The sequence below is a fragment of the Gymnoscopelus microlampas genome (genome assembly GCF_963454915.1).
Source record: "Gymnoscopelus microlampas genome assembly, chromosome: 7".
Taxonomy (NCBI): domain Eukaryota; kingdom Metazoa; phylum Chordata; class Actinopteri; order Myctophiformes; family Myctophidae; genus Gymnoscopelus; species Gymnoscopelus microlampas.
The window spans coordinates 40,449,202-40,464,758 of record NC_139944.1 but is presented as its reverse complement, the minus strand read 5'-3'; the positions used below and the strand labels follow the sequence as shown (position 1 = coordinate 40,464,758).

The 15,557-nt window shown below is 40.2% G+C and overlaps 1 protein-coding gene across 2 annotated transcripts; it reads left to right on the top strand.

Moving 5' to 3' along the window:
* The first annotated feature begins 1,023 nt into the window (after positions 1–1,023).
* top1a (DNA topoisomerase Ia) lies at positions 1,024–14,556 on the top strand. Of its 2 annotated transcripts, none has more exons than XM_084061355.1 (21): positions 1,024–1,157; positions 1,841–1,865; positions 4,329–4,407; positions 5,494–5,620; positions 6,366–6,412; positions 6,500–6,592; positions 7,062–7,140; positions 7,354–7,445; positions 7,599–7,714; positions 7,839–7,960; positions 8,060–8,182; positions 8,302–8,489; positions 8,589–8,733; positions 9,148–9,291; positions 10,866–11,051; positions 11,150–11,218; positions 11,590–11,704; positions 12,095–12,222; positions 12,611–12,705; positions 12,818–12,967; positions 13,181–14,556. In XM_084061355.1, the coding sequence occupies exons 1-21, from the start codon at positions 1,131–1,133 to the stop codon at positions 13,281–13,283; spliced, it is 2,253 nt and encodes a 750-aa protein (XP_083917481.1). In that variant the 5' UTR covers positions 1,024–1,130; the 3' UTR covers positions 13,284–14,556. The 2 variants fall into 2 exon arrangements, with proteins under 2 accessions (XP_083917481.1, XP_083917480.1); XM_084061354.1 differs by having other exon boundaries at positions 4,329–4,419.
* Positions 14,557–15,557: the final 1,001 nt, after the last annotated feature.

Here is a 15,557-nt window from a genome sequence, read left to right as displayed (position 1 = left end):
GTGATTTCTGATCCTGTGTGTGTACCTTTGCAATCTTTTTCAGAAGCGTAGCGAAGTTCATTCCCACCTAACCAGAGCCAGCATTACAAACCTGTCCATGCCCACGTTCACCACCGAAATGGGAAAATGCTTATTTAGATTGGGAGGTTCAGTAAACTGGAACTCGTTACCCTCGACGATTAAGAACATCAGCAGCCATCTCCCTTTTAAGAAAAGGGTCAAAGCATCAGCATGGCTTTTAGAAAATGTTGCAGAATAGTATGGTCACTGTTGTAAAGTAGCTAAGTATATTTACTTAAGTACAATTTTGAGGTACTTTTACAGTACTTTACTGGGGTATTTCCAATTTTCAGTACTTTTATGTCTACTCCACCACATCAGAGGCAAATGTTATACTTTTACTCCACTACAATTATTTGAAAACTTTAGTTACTAGTTACTTTGTAGATTTTGATTATTATAACAAAACATACATTACCCACTTCAGCCCTGTATACATTTTGGCCATTTGAAAATAGCCGATCTGCAAGCTCACAATGTCAAATTGTGAGCTTGTAGATCTGCTATTTTCAAATGATTTTAATACATTTTTACATTTGAAAACTTGTGAAATGGAACATTCTGCATAATGAGTACATTCTACTTTTGCCTTTTGGTACTTCAAGTACATTTTGATTCCAATACTTTTGTACTTTTACTCAAGTAAAATTGAAAAATTAAAAAAATGTTTTAATTCCGGACTGTTACTTGTACATTGCAGTATTGATACTTTTACTTAAATAAAAAATGTGAGTACTTTTTCCACCACTGTAGCCTATAGAAGGAAAGAAAGCATAGCCTAGAAGCAAATAGAGTCTGTACTGTAGTACCCCTCTGTCTCCTCTGCTGTTAACAACCACCAACAACGTGGGCCGGAGAAGCGAACACGTTTCGGGAGGGGGAGGGGCTACACCGCGTCTCTCCGCCCATTTAAAGTGTCTCGCGCGTGCGCACTGGTATAAAATTCGGACTTGGTCTATTACACAACTATTTCTTTCTTCACTCTGCCTGCATCTCGTCAGCCGGTGTTTTAAACCACACGTTTCTCACTTTGTTTTTGTTTTTTGTTTTAATCACACAACGAATAGGAAATGAGTGGAGGTCATAGCGACGGCCAGGTAACAGTACATGTGTTTTGTCATCATGCCATTTAAAAAGCTTCTGTTGTTTTACTTGGCCGTTTTTATTCATTTGCCTGGGTTTACAGGTCAGCTAACTTAACTAGCATTCGGCTAGCGCGCTCTAGCTAGGGCACTAGGCATGTTTGTAAAGCGCACAACATACGCTTGACTGCTAACGTGAACTTGATATTGTCATCACACCTTTTTAACCTCAATATCCATCCAAATGTATTGTATTGTGTAACTTCTCCCATAGCGGTGAACGAGCATGTGTTGTGTTTGATAGTAACGTTGTTTAAAGCTGACGCTACTAGCCAGTGATGGCTACGTTAGACATGGGTAACCGTTAGCAGCCAGCTCACACTGTCTGCCGGTGTGGGAAGCTAAGTGTGGCTAGTAGCTCACCGGCTAACGGCTAATGTAGGTCTACTTTGTGTCGATTGACTAAAATGACTCTGTTACGACCTAGAAAAGTGTCGCCGCGGGCCGCGTCAACACTATTTCTATGTTTATGTCCAGGTAACGTTCCACTGTCGCCCGACCAAGTAATATGTCTGTGTATTAAATGACTGACTGTGTCGCCTTTGCGGTCCTCCAGTTGGAAGTTAAAAGTTAGTTAGCCGGGGCTAGTTGGCTACTATGGAAATTAACCATTTGTCTTTTTTTTAATTTATTTTCAGATCGACTGTGGCTCCCGGATCAATGGTAAGCTTGCGGTTATAATGTGGATGACGGAATAAAATCGGATTTGTCTGTTATTGAAACGGTGACATGTCTTCTCTTCACACACTGAACGTTGATCTGAGCAGAATGACAGAAATGGCGTCCAGAGACTAAGTCCTCTGCTTCGCTCACAAGCGCCTATTGTTCAAAAGGGGGGCCTTGAAAAAGCTTTTTGGTCGTTTATTATCTCTAGCGGACCGTCTGTATCTACACATTTGGGCGTGTTTTATCAGTTTATCTGATTGGATTCCCATGTTGGTCCGCTTTAGATGCCTTATTTCCTGACTGAAAGTGAGGGTTTGGGGGTTGAGGACTTAGTCTCTGCGCCATTTTCTTTTTCAGTATAGCGGCCTGACTGTACCATAGCAGGCTGATGATCTGAGGTTGTAAAGTACAGATGAGACCAGGTTCCCTAGGGTGACTACACAGTACAATCCTCACTGTTCTTTTAACTGTGTTGGTGTGTACAAATGTAACCAATTATTAATAATGGATACATTAACGGAAGGATTTTACTGTGTATGAACAGTAGCAAAGACTATGTGACTCAATAAGTTCATGATCAGGAATTTTTGATTTTTTTGTATCACACAATTTAGTGTAAAATGTTGGGATGCTTAGCATAACTATTAACTACAGTTTACATCGCTTCTTACTATGGGAAAGGTTCAACACCTCAAGCCAGATTTATTTTAAACTCTGATTTAAACTGTATGGATGTATAATGCATTATGATTGACTGTATATGCCTCTAATATCTACAATGTCTACTGTCTAAAATTGCAAACTAATGTATTGAAATACTTGGTTATCATTTGTCTACCCTAAAAATTTGAACTCGACAAATGACAATTGACATTACAATGCAAATTACTCCTTCCACACTACTAATGAAACTTAATAGAGCACATACCAAAACAAGGTTACAAAGTGCTTTACATAAACTGAATAGAAAACCAAATAAATAAAATGACAGCAAAAAAAAAAAGACTATTTATAAATGAAAATGCCATCCTGAAAATAATTTGTAACAAAAGTTGGGTCTCCTTAAATAGTAACATGGCTGATTGATGATACTTTATATACCATGGGCCTCATCTCAGTTGTCATTTCCAGGCGTTAGAGACTGTTGATAGATACCCATTAGTTCTTGAATGAGCTGTCCAGGATGATGGGAATGATTTACTATTTAGAAAGTAACCTTTTTGGTTTAGTTTCATTTAAACTGTAATATTGTGAATATTTGAAGTAGACATATAATGTGAAATGGATTCAGTGGATTGCAGCAACAAATGAGTGTATTTACAGTATTAGAATGTATCAATTGAATATACACATCAATCTAATACACATTACTGGTGCAAGAGAATAATGCAAGCAGAATCTGCAGCCTTCTATGGTATAGATATTTCACATGCGCAAATCATGTTTTTAAACAAACTGCGTGGCTGACTTTGCATGCCCCTGCAGTAAACGGTTGCCTGGGACCCATTTTGCCCATCTGAGACAATGAGTCCTGTCCTAAATGATGAACTTCTTATAACGCTTCCAGTGAAAAATGTTGTAACTGAGGAACGGCTGTCTGATAGAAAATTTGGTTTTCCTTGACTAAAGCGATCACTGAACTAGTTATTTCTGTTACAAACCATGCAGGTTTAGGTTTCCTCCACCACGTAGCATCATGGAAGAGGCATGACCTGATTTTAAGGACATTTGTATCTGCCAGTGTGTTTAAATGGCTCTTTCAGAGTTCTCTTCATGTCAGACAATTAGCTGAAGTTCTTGAAACATGGAAGTTTGGCATGAGGTGGTGGCCATTGATGCTGGTCATTTTTTTGTTCAATTTGTGTTTACAATACCAGCCTTTGAGCAAATGTGAGAATTACAGGGATTTCCTCATGGCTGTGACTTTGAAGCAAAGGATGATTGCCTGTTTGTATTTTCTGAGCATGTTGGAGCCTGTTAGTGTCTTCCATTTCATAATGTCTCTCTGACAAAGATTAGTAGAACCATCTGGGCACTAGAGGGTGCTATCTCACTATGTCATAGATGCTCTCTGCTTTTTTTCTGATGGTATTGCTTGTTCATAACTAAAGCAAAATGCATATCATGCATGGATTTTGAGATGCATAGTTTTTGAAAGGCATCCCTATTGACAAATGGCGCCCCTATAAACTTTTGTGTAGTGTTGTATTCATAAAATACTGTGCATTTTTGACATGGACATTTGTATTGCAGTTTAAGTCTTTTCAGGTGGTTTGAAGAGGGCCATTTGCACAACCTTTGAACTCATTTGTTAAAATTTCAATTAGATTGGATTTGCTTAGGTGGGTGTGGGTGTTGGTTGTTGAAAGCGGGTAATGTTAGACTATGAAAATCTCCCAGGGTTGCTTGTCTTCTGTTTTGAATGCATCTCAAATGTATTTGACTCTTCCCTTTCTTCAGATTCGTACAAACATAAAGAAAAGTACAAGGAACACAAACACAAGGACCACAAGAAAGACAAGGAACGGGAGAAATCAAAGTATGGCAGTGGGTATGTCACATGCATTGTTTACATGTTGAGACTTTTTGTGAACCTTTAAATATCCCACCCACAAGTTGGAGATGGGTTTCATTGCAGTTTTGCAAGGGTATGTGCCTGATAAGCAGTCTGCTCATCTCTAGCTATACATACCCGTAGTGGTAACACTTCGGGGTTGCTGTTATTATCATTGTCCTATTATCGTTTCCTGTCATAGCGATGTTCTACCACACCACAGGTCCAATTTTCAGACACATTTCGCCAAAAATTTGGTCATGCCTGTAGCCTTTGTTTCGTCTACTTTTAATTGTTTACTATACATTTGAATTCGCTCTTTGGGACCTATTTCGGCTCGGTAGCGAACCACTCTGACATCACGCATATTGTCGCCCCAGAAGGGAACGTTGTTAGCGATAGCACGCTAGTGCAGACCGTCAACATGGGCCATAGACAATGCCAATAGTAAGCTAGTAATCACTAACCGTTAACATGGGGTTTCCCATAGAGGATGCTAATAGTAAGCTAATCTATAACCGTTAACAACACTGCCAGCAGTTTAACCTTAGAGTCGTTTTGGCGATCCACTAATCTTGTTTTTTTTCAACCTGGATGTAAACGAACGATGTCTCGTGGAAGTACGAGTCTCTTCTTTTACCGGAACAAAAACATTGTAACCACTATCGTCCGTTCTGTTTATCAGCAGTTGAATATGGCGTGTTTTCACCAGCTGATGTCATTTCCAATTCTATCCTTCTCTGGCAGTCAAGGGATCATTCATAGGTTGGCGAAGACGCCCTCTAGTGTAATCACTAAAACATGTTATATATTTTTTAATGGACGTATTATCGCGTCTTTGGCAGTGAAGCGTAATGTGTTAACATGGGGTGAATCACAACATGTGAAGCTGCCCTGTGCGTCTTGTAACTGTCACCAGGCAGTCTAACCACTATGCGACTGTATATAGATATGTAGCCATGTGCATGCCCACTAGATGTGGTCTAGTATGACTACATTACCACAACCAAGTCTTTTGTGCAGATTGAGGTGGTAAAATGCTGTTTCTTTCTTTTGCTCTTCAAATGCCAGTGACCACAAGGACTCATCTGACAAAAAGCATAGGGAAAAGGACAAGCTAAAGCACAAAGATGGCAGCACGGACAAACACAAGGATAAGCACAAGGACAAGGACAAGGAGAAGAAGAGGGAAGACAAGGTGAGTTAAAGAAAATGCATTATCTACAAGCTTTGAGCTTGTAGGTCTTGAAAATATTTTGTTTACTATTCTAATTCCTAAATTGATGATCAGTCACTCTTATCTTGTGCATTCTGTAACATATAGTTACATCCATAATAGGATTTTGATTTATATATTTTTTTGTTAACTGTACTACGATAATTTAGTAATTTTTTTTTAAATTTTTATTTAAAGCGAATATGACAGGACTGTAATATTGGCAGAATCATTTTTCATTGTCATTTGAAAATGTTAGTTACTGGAGCAAAATACTTGGGGTTCTGGTGGCCCTGAAAGAAATATGACAAATTGATTCAACCACTTCAGCAATCACAAGGTCTAGCACAATGCAGCTCTGGCATAACACTGAGCCTTTTCCTCACTACTCTAAAGTCTATAATGGGGACATTCTACACTACAGTATCGCTCTCCATCCATCAGGCTCCCATAGGCAAAATGACATTACAGTAGTGTTCCCAAGGTGAGGTCAGGTCTATTAAATAAAGGGAAATGAAGTACTACATTACACTTTAAGAATTCTGCCAATTTGCTGTGAGTGCTGGGGGCAGAGAGGGGGGGGGTGTATGCTGCAACAAATATCATATTTTGTCACCCAAAACCAATCTTTGTTATGGTGTTGTTTGCAATCATACATTTCAAATGGACAGATTGCTTGTTCATGACTTCTGTTGGTCCTCACATAACGCATACTTGTTCCTTTAAGGTTAAATCCCTTGATGTCAAGAAGGAAAAGGAGAATGGCTTTGCCAGGTAAAACATTTTACTTGTCTGCTAAAATTATTAATTGGTTGATTTTGAAGTGAAACATCCCTGATTTGTGCCTGTTTTCGTTTCTAGTCCTCCACGTGTGAAGTCCGAGCCCAACGATGACTCTTACCACTCGCCTAAATTCGAGAAGACTCTGAAAAGAGAACGGGGTGATGACAATGAGTGAGTGCCCAAGTTGTCTTCAAACAGGATAGCGTTTCACTTGACCTTAAGAAATGTGTGCAGCCAAGATGATGCTTGGATAGATAGTACTTCATTGTGCATATGGTTGTTTTTCAGGCAGAGCGGGCTTGCTCAGCCATTGGAAAGAAATATATAAATTGCTATTCATAGGCTCTTTTAGAGAGGGAAAAGAAAAACGTATGTATATTATCCACATACAGTGTATATAGTGTCTGTAATTATCTATTTTTTTTTTAGGCCTGGGTGTAGAGACAGGAAAGACAAAGGAATGAGAGTAGAAGAAGGGCACATCACCATTATGTGGCATGCAGATTACAGTTTGGCTTTTAAACGGCACCAGATTTGAACAGTTGACAGTGCAAGAACTCCCCCCGTTTCCCACGAGTTGCTGCCAAATGCAGATTGGAGAAGACCGTTACCTTGGATAACACTTGGTGTTTTCTTTCAGCTCTGATTTCAAGCCTAAGAAAATAAAGATCGAAAATGAAAAGAAGGCCAAAAAAAGGAAACAAGACGGCTATGACGAGGTGAGGTATTGTGCTGAATTGCTCTTGGATTTCATGTCCATGAATGTGGAGAGGTTCTCTGATCTTTTCCAGCATGTTTGGATGGGGGTGGGTTTGGGGGCACACCTGAGGAATTGGAAATACTTAAGTTTCAAGCCCGTGTGTTGATGCTAAACCTTTTTCTGTCAGTCTGGGAGCGAAACGAGGCTCACATGTTCACTCTTCCCTTTTTAGGATGTCAAGCCCAAGAAGACAAAAAACAAAAAAGGTCAAGTCGCTGACGGAAAGAAGAAAGCTAAAAAGGAGCCGGAGGAGAAGTGGAAATGGTGAGCTTGGTGTTCTCCTTTACCGCCACCTGCCAAGCATTTCCTTGTCTGTTATCAGTATGGCGACGAGTGAGTTGTGTGGTTGTATTGCATGACATGAAGTAATTTAATTGTGCGTCTTATCCTAACTCCTCATTCTGTGGTGGATCCTAGGTGGGAGGAGGAGAGGGCCACAGACGGCTCAAAGTGGAGATTTATGGAACACAAAGGACCAGTGTTAGCACCACCGTATGAACCTCTTCCCAGCCGTGTCAAATTTTACTATGATGGTGAAAGCAATTTCCTAAATGGCATTTTATTCTTCATTTACACTTAATTACCAGACATGCGGAAGTTCTATTGCAATCATAGGCGTTAATGACTGATCAACCAGTGTTTATGCATCTGTTTTAGGAAAGCACATGAAGCTCAGCCCGGAAGCGGAAGAAGTGGCCACCTTCTTTGGAAAAATGCTGGACCATGACTACACCACAAAAGATATCTTCCGGAAAAACTTCTTTAAAGACTGGCGAAAGGTAGGAACAAGGCATGGGTCGTGTACCCTTTTGGAGAGTGCAAAAGCATAATCTGTTTATTTTGATCGTCCAAATGTTTCTTTCCCACCACACCAACAGGAAATGAATGCGGAGGAAAAGGCTACAATCACAGACCTTAAAAAGTGTGACTTCAACCAGATGAACGAGCACTTCAAGGCTGAAACAGAGGCCAGGAAAGCAAGGTCAAAGGATGAGAAACTGGTGAGACATGGACTTGTTCAGACGGAATTGGGTGCATATTCTAACCATGTCCCCCGTCCTCCCCGGCTTCCAGTGAGATGTTGCTCTAGTCTTAATTGACATCTCTCTCTGTTTTATAGAAACTCAAACTGGAGAATGAGCGCATCCTGCAGGAGTATGGTTTCTGTATCATGGACAACCACAAGGAGCGCATCGCTAATTTCCGCATTGAGCCGCCTGGACTTTTCCGGGGCAGAGGAGATCACCCCAAGATGGGCATGCTGAAGCGTAGGATTAGACCTGAGGACATCATCATCAACTGCAGCAAGTGAGTGAAGTATTAAGCTTCAGCTTGCTGCAGTAAATGGATTTTCTGTCTAATAATGCACAATGATTGACTGGATTTATTTCGTTTTCCTTGCCACAGAGACTCCAAGCACCCCAAGGCTCCCCCAGGCTCAAGGTGGAAAGAGGTTCGTCATGACAACAAAGTAACCTGGCTTGTATCCTGGACAGAAAATATCCAAGGTTCCATCAAGTACATCATGTTGAACCCCAGTTCTAGGATCAAGGTAGGCTCACAGGGATTAAAGTTCTCAGTCCTGGGGACTGATTTCAGTCTTGAGGATTCCATGTGCCATGTTTAAAAATCAAAAATGATCTTGATGCAATATTTAGTAAATATTAAGTCTATCTACGTCACAAATTAAATTTGTATTTAATCTTCTGTAGAGTGAACATTCTAAACGACGAATAAAGTTAATGTCTTTGTTCCATGTCATATGGAAGTTACTTTGAATGCTGGATAAACACAAATGTAAGATGACTGATTAGCTTTTACCATTATTTTGTACATGATTACCATTATATGTATGGGCCGAGAGGAGTAATCGTTGGTTGCAGCGCTACAGTCTTGTCATGTCAGTCTAGTTCAGAGTGCTTAGTCATCTCCTCGTATTCATTTTCTGTGCCGTTTGTGCCCGCAGGGAGAGAAAGACTGGCAGAAATACGAGACGGCCCGTCGACTGAAGAAGTGTGTGGACCGCCTGAGGGCCCAGTACCGCGAAGACTGGAAGTCCAAGGAGATGAGAATCCGACAGAGGGCTGTGGCACTCTACTTCATTGACAAGGTGAGGGTAGAGAATCCGACAGAGGGCTGTGGCACTCTACTTCATTGACAAGGTGAGGGTAGAGGCTATGTGGCTTACCAACTAGGGATGTAACCATTAACCAGTTTTACTCAACTGTGACTAAAAATGTAGAGCAGTGGTTTTCAAACCTTTTGTACCCAAGTCACACCAAGTGTCACACCAAATCTCTGTGCAAAATAGATAATAATGTAGTTTGGCTATATTTGAACATTTGGAGGATCGCTGGTAATGACATGGCCAAAATGGGAATGCCAGGTGAGTATAGACTTGGTCTCTGTAATGTATTAGGACATGATTGCACACACTGCCATAGACAGTGTGCACTCATTTCCTAATACATTAAAAGAGGCCATGTTTGGGAACCACTACCATAGAGGGTCAGCAACTGTGTATGTAAAAACAAAACTGTTCTGTTCCCAGAAAAAAGGGGCATTACTCTCCCTGCTGCCAGAACGTGCAAATAAATATGGGCTAAAAATGGGACCTGAACGGTCTTGAAATGCCGCCTGGAAGCCAGTTGAAAACTCTTAACGTTTATTATCCGTATTGAGAGAGAGAACTTGCACACAGCGCCCGCCACCTCCCACTTACTCAAAGTACTCTGCTGCTCTTCTCTCCTTGACTTGAAATTAGTTTGCACATCACAGTGTTTCTTGAATATGGCAAGAGCCTCTGCGACTGGATTGATTGAAAAAGCAGATGTTTGTTTGAATAAAATTGTGATAATTGAATTCAAAGTCGTGTGAAAGTAAGCATTTGTAGAGTTTCCAATAAGACTGAGTTGACTAGTAATTATTTTTCTTCAAGCATTGGAGATCTTATCAGGACTGTTGTAAACTATCAGAATGAAAAGGGATACGTAAAATATACTGTTAAATTATATACAGTTTTAAGTAGTTAAATGGTCATTACAGCAAGTATAGTTGAAATGCTTTCACCTTCCAGTCTGTGCTTAAATTATACAATTTTAAGTAGTTAAATGGTCATTACAGCAAGTATAGTTGAAATTCTTTCACCTTCCAGTCTGTTCTAGGGAAGCGCTGAACATGCAAAGAAACAACAGTAGTCTACTCTAGACAGTCTTTGCAGTTGTCGTTATGTAAATCAAATTAGTCAACGCATATATAGCTTGCTGCTTAGCAGAAATCAAAAATATATTTCATGGATCTTGAAAAACATATTTTCTTCTATGGAAATTGCTAATGGATGACCACTTCTGTCTTCAGCTTTCAGGAGGTCTAGACTTACCAATAAGACTTGCCAATTTTGTCTTGAAGCACTGTAGAACTTATCAGGAATGTGTTGTAAACAATCAGAATGTAGCGTGTGAAGATTGACTAAGCTTGTTGAATAGTTGTCTGGCTTGAGATATCCCTATAAATGACCACCTCCTTTAGAAGTGACTTGATGTACTGGCTTACAGGTTTGGTGGGGAGATTTCTTATTAAATGCTATGTAACAGCATTATCCTCATGTTGAAAATAAAGGCAGGAGCTTAAATCTTTAGGTGCTTTGAGGGTAATGTTCCTTAAGCCATTTTTTGTGTGTTCTAGCTTGCTCTGAGAGCCGGTAACGAGAAGGAAGAAGGGGAAACTGCGGACACGGTGGGCTGCTGCTCCCTCCGAGTGGAACACATCAACTTATACCCGGAGAAAGATGGACAGGAGTTTGTGGTGGAGTTTGACTTCCTGGGTAAAGACTCCATCCGCTACTACAACAAAGTCCCTGTGGAAAAGAGGGTAAAGGCGGCCATCTTGCTGTAACAGTGTTTGTGAGTGATTTGTGGTATTCTTGGTATTAATATTTGTGGTATTAATATATCTCACATCTCCTCCAGGTATTTAAAAACCTCCAGTTGTTCATGGAGAATAAGCAGCCTGAAGATGACCTGTTTGACCGTCTCAATGTAAGCTCGATATTGGATTAACTGTAGTAATCGTAGAATGACCCCATCGGGTCATGTTGAATGTTTATGTATTGCCGGTCTTGATGCGAGGACTGAGACATAATGAAAATTATGCATAAATCGTAACTATTTATATATGATCTTATAAAGACTTGAGTCCAACTTTTGATATGAACCAACAATGTAGTCAGTCTTCAATGTATTTGCAAAATGATAATGCAAGATATAAAAGTTGTTGGCGTTTATTGGTGTACTCTTTGTAATGGCGTTGAGCATCAAGCGTTTCACAGTCGGTGTTTGAATGTGAAAAGCTTGATGCTAAATGACAGTGTTTTGTTGGACAACTAATGACCACTTCCTTGCCGTCCCAGACCTCCATTCTGAACAAGCACCTCCAGGAGTTAATGGAAGGTCTGACGGCCAAAGTTTTCCGTACCTACAACGCCTCAATAACCCTCCAGCAGCAGCTGAAGGAGCTGACCAGTCGTAAGTTCTTCTCTAACCCCACCTCATCCTACCCTACCAGGGATGAGCGAAAGGCCTTCTTAATGTGTACTAGTTATGTGTGGTAGATCTCTTTAGTTACATCCACGGTAATGAAATCTTTACTTAGTCTACTATTCTGATCCATCCCAATAGCCCACTTGAACAAGTTCAAGTCATTGTTTTGGTTTGCTTTAAGCTAGAGGAAGCACCTATGAAACAATGTATGGACATGTAAAGTGTTTTGCGTGCATACAGGTGTTTGCATGTGGGTAAGATGTATTTTCTGTGTGAGCCATGCTTGCCTCTACTTTGACATTGAGAACTCTCTTTTTGTCAACAAACCACCTGTTTAGTATAGCGTATTCAACTCTGTGTGTTCTGCCTCTCCAGCGGATGAGAACGTTCCAGCCAAGCTCCTGTCTTACAACAGGGCTAACAGAGCTGTAGCCATCCTCTGTAACCATCAGAGGGCGCTACCCAAGACCTTTGAAAAGTCTATGCAAAACCTGCAGACTAAAGTGAGTTCTGTTTTAGTTCATTACATTTGAAATGGTTTCGTCAGCTACTGTGGTTTGAAAAAAAATTTTTTGTCGTAGATCTGACTGTGCTTTAGTTGAATATCAATTGAATTAGTCATGTAGGTTAACTAAGGGTCATGGTACAATAAAGTGTTGATGAACGGGTCAGTAGTATGGGTTGGTATACTGGAGTTGACATGTTTTCAGCAGGGCTTGATGTTTGAAATATGGATTAGCAATGATAGAATTTAGCAAGCTATATTACTGTGTTTATTTCAGGAAGCATTTATGAATACACTTGGTGTTATGAGATTTCTCAAAATGCAAGCCCACATATTAAACACTATTGTCTCCACTCGGTGAACTTCACCATCTTCACCGTTCTCAGATTGATGCAAAGAAGGACCAACTCTCTGATGCCAAGAGGGAGCTGAAGAGTGCCAAGGCTGACGCCAAAGTACGGAGAGATGAAAAGACCAAAAAGTGAGTAACACTAAAGACTAGCAAATTTCCCTGAAATACTTTTGGTGGGGTTTCATAGATTAGATTACTTTTTTCTGAGGTAACGGTTTCCCCAATCTTCTATATCCTGTAGGACCGTGGAGACCAAGAAAAAGGCAATCGAGAGGATAGAAGAGCAGCTAATGAAGCTGGAGGTGCAGGCCACCGACCGCGAGGAGAACAAGCAGATTGCCCTCGGCACTTCAAAACTCAACTATCTGGACCCACGTATCTCTGTGGCCTGGTGAGACTCCGATATCAGCAAGACTCTTCACTGCTGCGCTTGACTCCTGTTACAGCTCCCCATTTCTGCAGCACTCTCCTTACGCCTTTGGCATATGAGACGTAATTGATTAACATAAACGCACGGGAGAGTGGAGAGCATTGTGCTTTACTTTGAATGATGAGTGACGGCGTAAGAGTACCCTTCTAATTTCTCTAATCTTGTTTTCTTAAGGTGTAAGAAGTGGGACATACCCATTGAGAAGATCTACAACAAAACTCAGCGTGAAAAGTTTGCCTGGGCTATCGACATGGCAGAAGATGACTATGAATTCTAAATCCAAGTTTGTGGTTTAACTATGATACTCTCATTTTATTGGATACTTGTTTTTAGCATAACTGAATTTCACCCGATGGCCAGACCTGACAATGAATTGTGGATAAAGTGTGAGCTGACAAGAATGGCAACGTCAGGCAAGCAAACTACTTCATTTTGATTGCATTTCGAGCTGACGAGGGTTGTGGTTGGTCTGAGGACCTGATCCAAGGTCGGGCTCCAAGGCTGAACTATGCCCACAACCGAGCGTCGAGGCGTAGTCCCAGTAATTGGAAGAACCTTTGACCTTTTTTCTCCCTCAATGGGGACAAGACCTGGCAATGCCTGTACTTCGAACTCTGTGGTCCTATAGCTACTGTATTCATAAAAAAAGAAGCTTTGTGTATCATTTTAATATCTTTGTTCACTCTGTATTTTTAGCCCTCCCATGTATTATTAATGAATTCTATATTTTGATAGAGAAAGTTAAATCAAATGAATTCCTTAAATACACCCACACGCCTTTTGCGGGAATGCAATGTGAGCTTTAGTTTTGCGATGAGTGTGGGGGGGAGGGAGACCATGAAAGCTGTGTGTTTGGATGAATGATATTTTAAACTGGACTGTCAAATAATATAACATGAAAGAGCGTGTCTGGATGGGCAAGGGGGTGGGGAGAATACTGCAACCATGTCAATATTTACTTGCAAACAGAATGTGAATATTTTGTTTTACAGCCTCTATCAGGGACTTACTTTTTTTTTTTTTGTTCAGTGTAAATGTGAACCAATCATTTTCTTTTCACCCCCTTTTGGTTGCCAGCATCCTCTTAATCCTTCTCCATTGCCCTGTCTACACCTGATTTTAACTTAATTATTTTCACATGTCAAGAGGAAAGAAACTCCCTTATCTGTTACTTGAAGATAATTATTTAAATGTATTTCAAATCAGTAAATGTTTTTTTTTCTTCCTCCCAGAAGGGTATTAGAGGGATATTGACTTTGCCAAAAAGAGAAAAAAACCTGTTACAATTTTAGGCAGTTTTAACAATTGTGTAGAGATAAAGGACAAAAACAAAACATTTTAATGTGAATTATCTATTGATCTGATTCCAGTCTGTTCCGCTCATGTATGACAAAGTTGATGTAGGTAGCTGTCAAATCATGTCCATTTCCTGTTTTACAAACCTTGTTCATAGCCTTCAATCATGGTTTTATTTTTTCCCCTCAAGTTTTTAGTTTCAAGCTCATTGTAGGTTGAAAAGAATTAATTAAACCCTACAACTCAAAATGCTGGATGTCTGTGTGATCTCCTCTTACTGGTCTCTGCCTTTTCTTTAATTGGTTAACCTGCATAGTGTTTGGAAAACGGAACTAGAGACTAGTGTGTTCTGGACTGGAGTTCAAAACAAGTCCCCTCCCTCTGAGAGCAGGCCCCAAGACGCCCAGATGGTTGTTGGTTTTGGATTAGCAGAAGTTTGGCCAAGGGTATTTTTCATATTCTGACATTCTCAAACATTAGACTTCTAATGTCCACAAATGGAACTCTGGTTTCTCAAGGGCTATGCTTGGGGCATTTGTATAACAAATAAGATAAACCTGAAGAGTATTTTGTCAAATTCGGTATAGCATGACTGATAACTTTTCTGAATCCCTCTAAGTTGCGTTTTTGCTAAGGTACCGCTTCCCCTAGCTGGTGTACATGCAGGTTGATCTGTGATGGGTTGGCATGGTTTACTGGACTCATTGCAACCTTGTGCATTCTTGTGAAGTTATTCTGTCCAGCCTTCTATCTTGCTCAGGAAGAATGTTTTTGTTTTTCTGAAAACATCTGCTGCCCATGTAAATAAGTCTTATGCTCTGTACACTTTCATTGAACTAGACTATTTTAATATAGGATGGAAATGCTTGGATAACATTAGCATACCTATATCGTGGTCTAACTCGTGTCAACGCATTACAAATTTGAGATCAAATTAACATTTACACCCTGTATTCTATACTAGGTCTAGCCTGTTTTCCTTCTAAACTAAATCTCTTTGCTGAAAATTGCTGATCATCTACCTAGGGCCACTAGCGTTCACAGGATGGCATCCTGTCCATATCAGATTTGTTTTCTTGTGCTCCATGGCTTACTACCATAGATGACACATTCCTCAAATAGAAATGCCAGCGGGTACTGTTGCTTACATCATGCTTTGATAATTGCAATAAATATAAATTCTATGCTAATCATGCAAAGAGCATCCTATGTACAATTGATAAACATTCAATACATTGTGTTGGACACTTGTGGA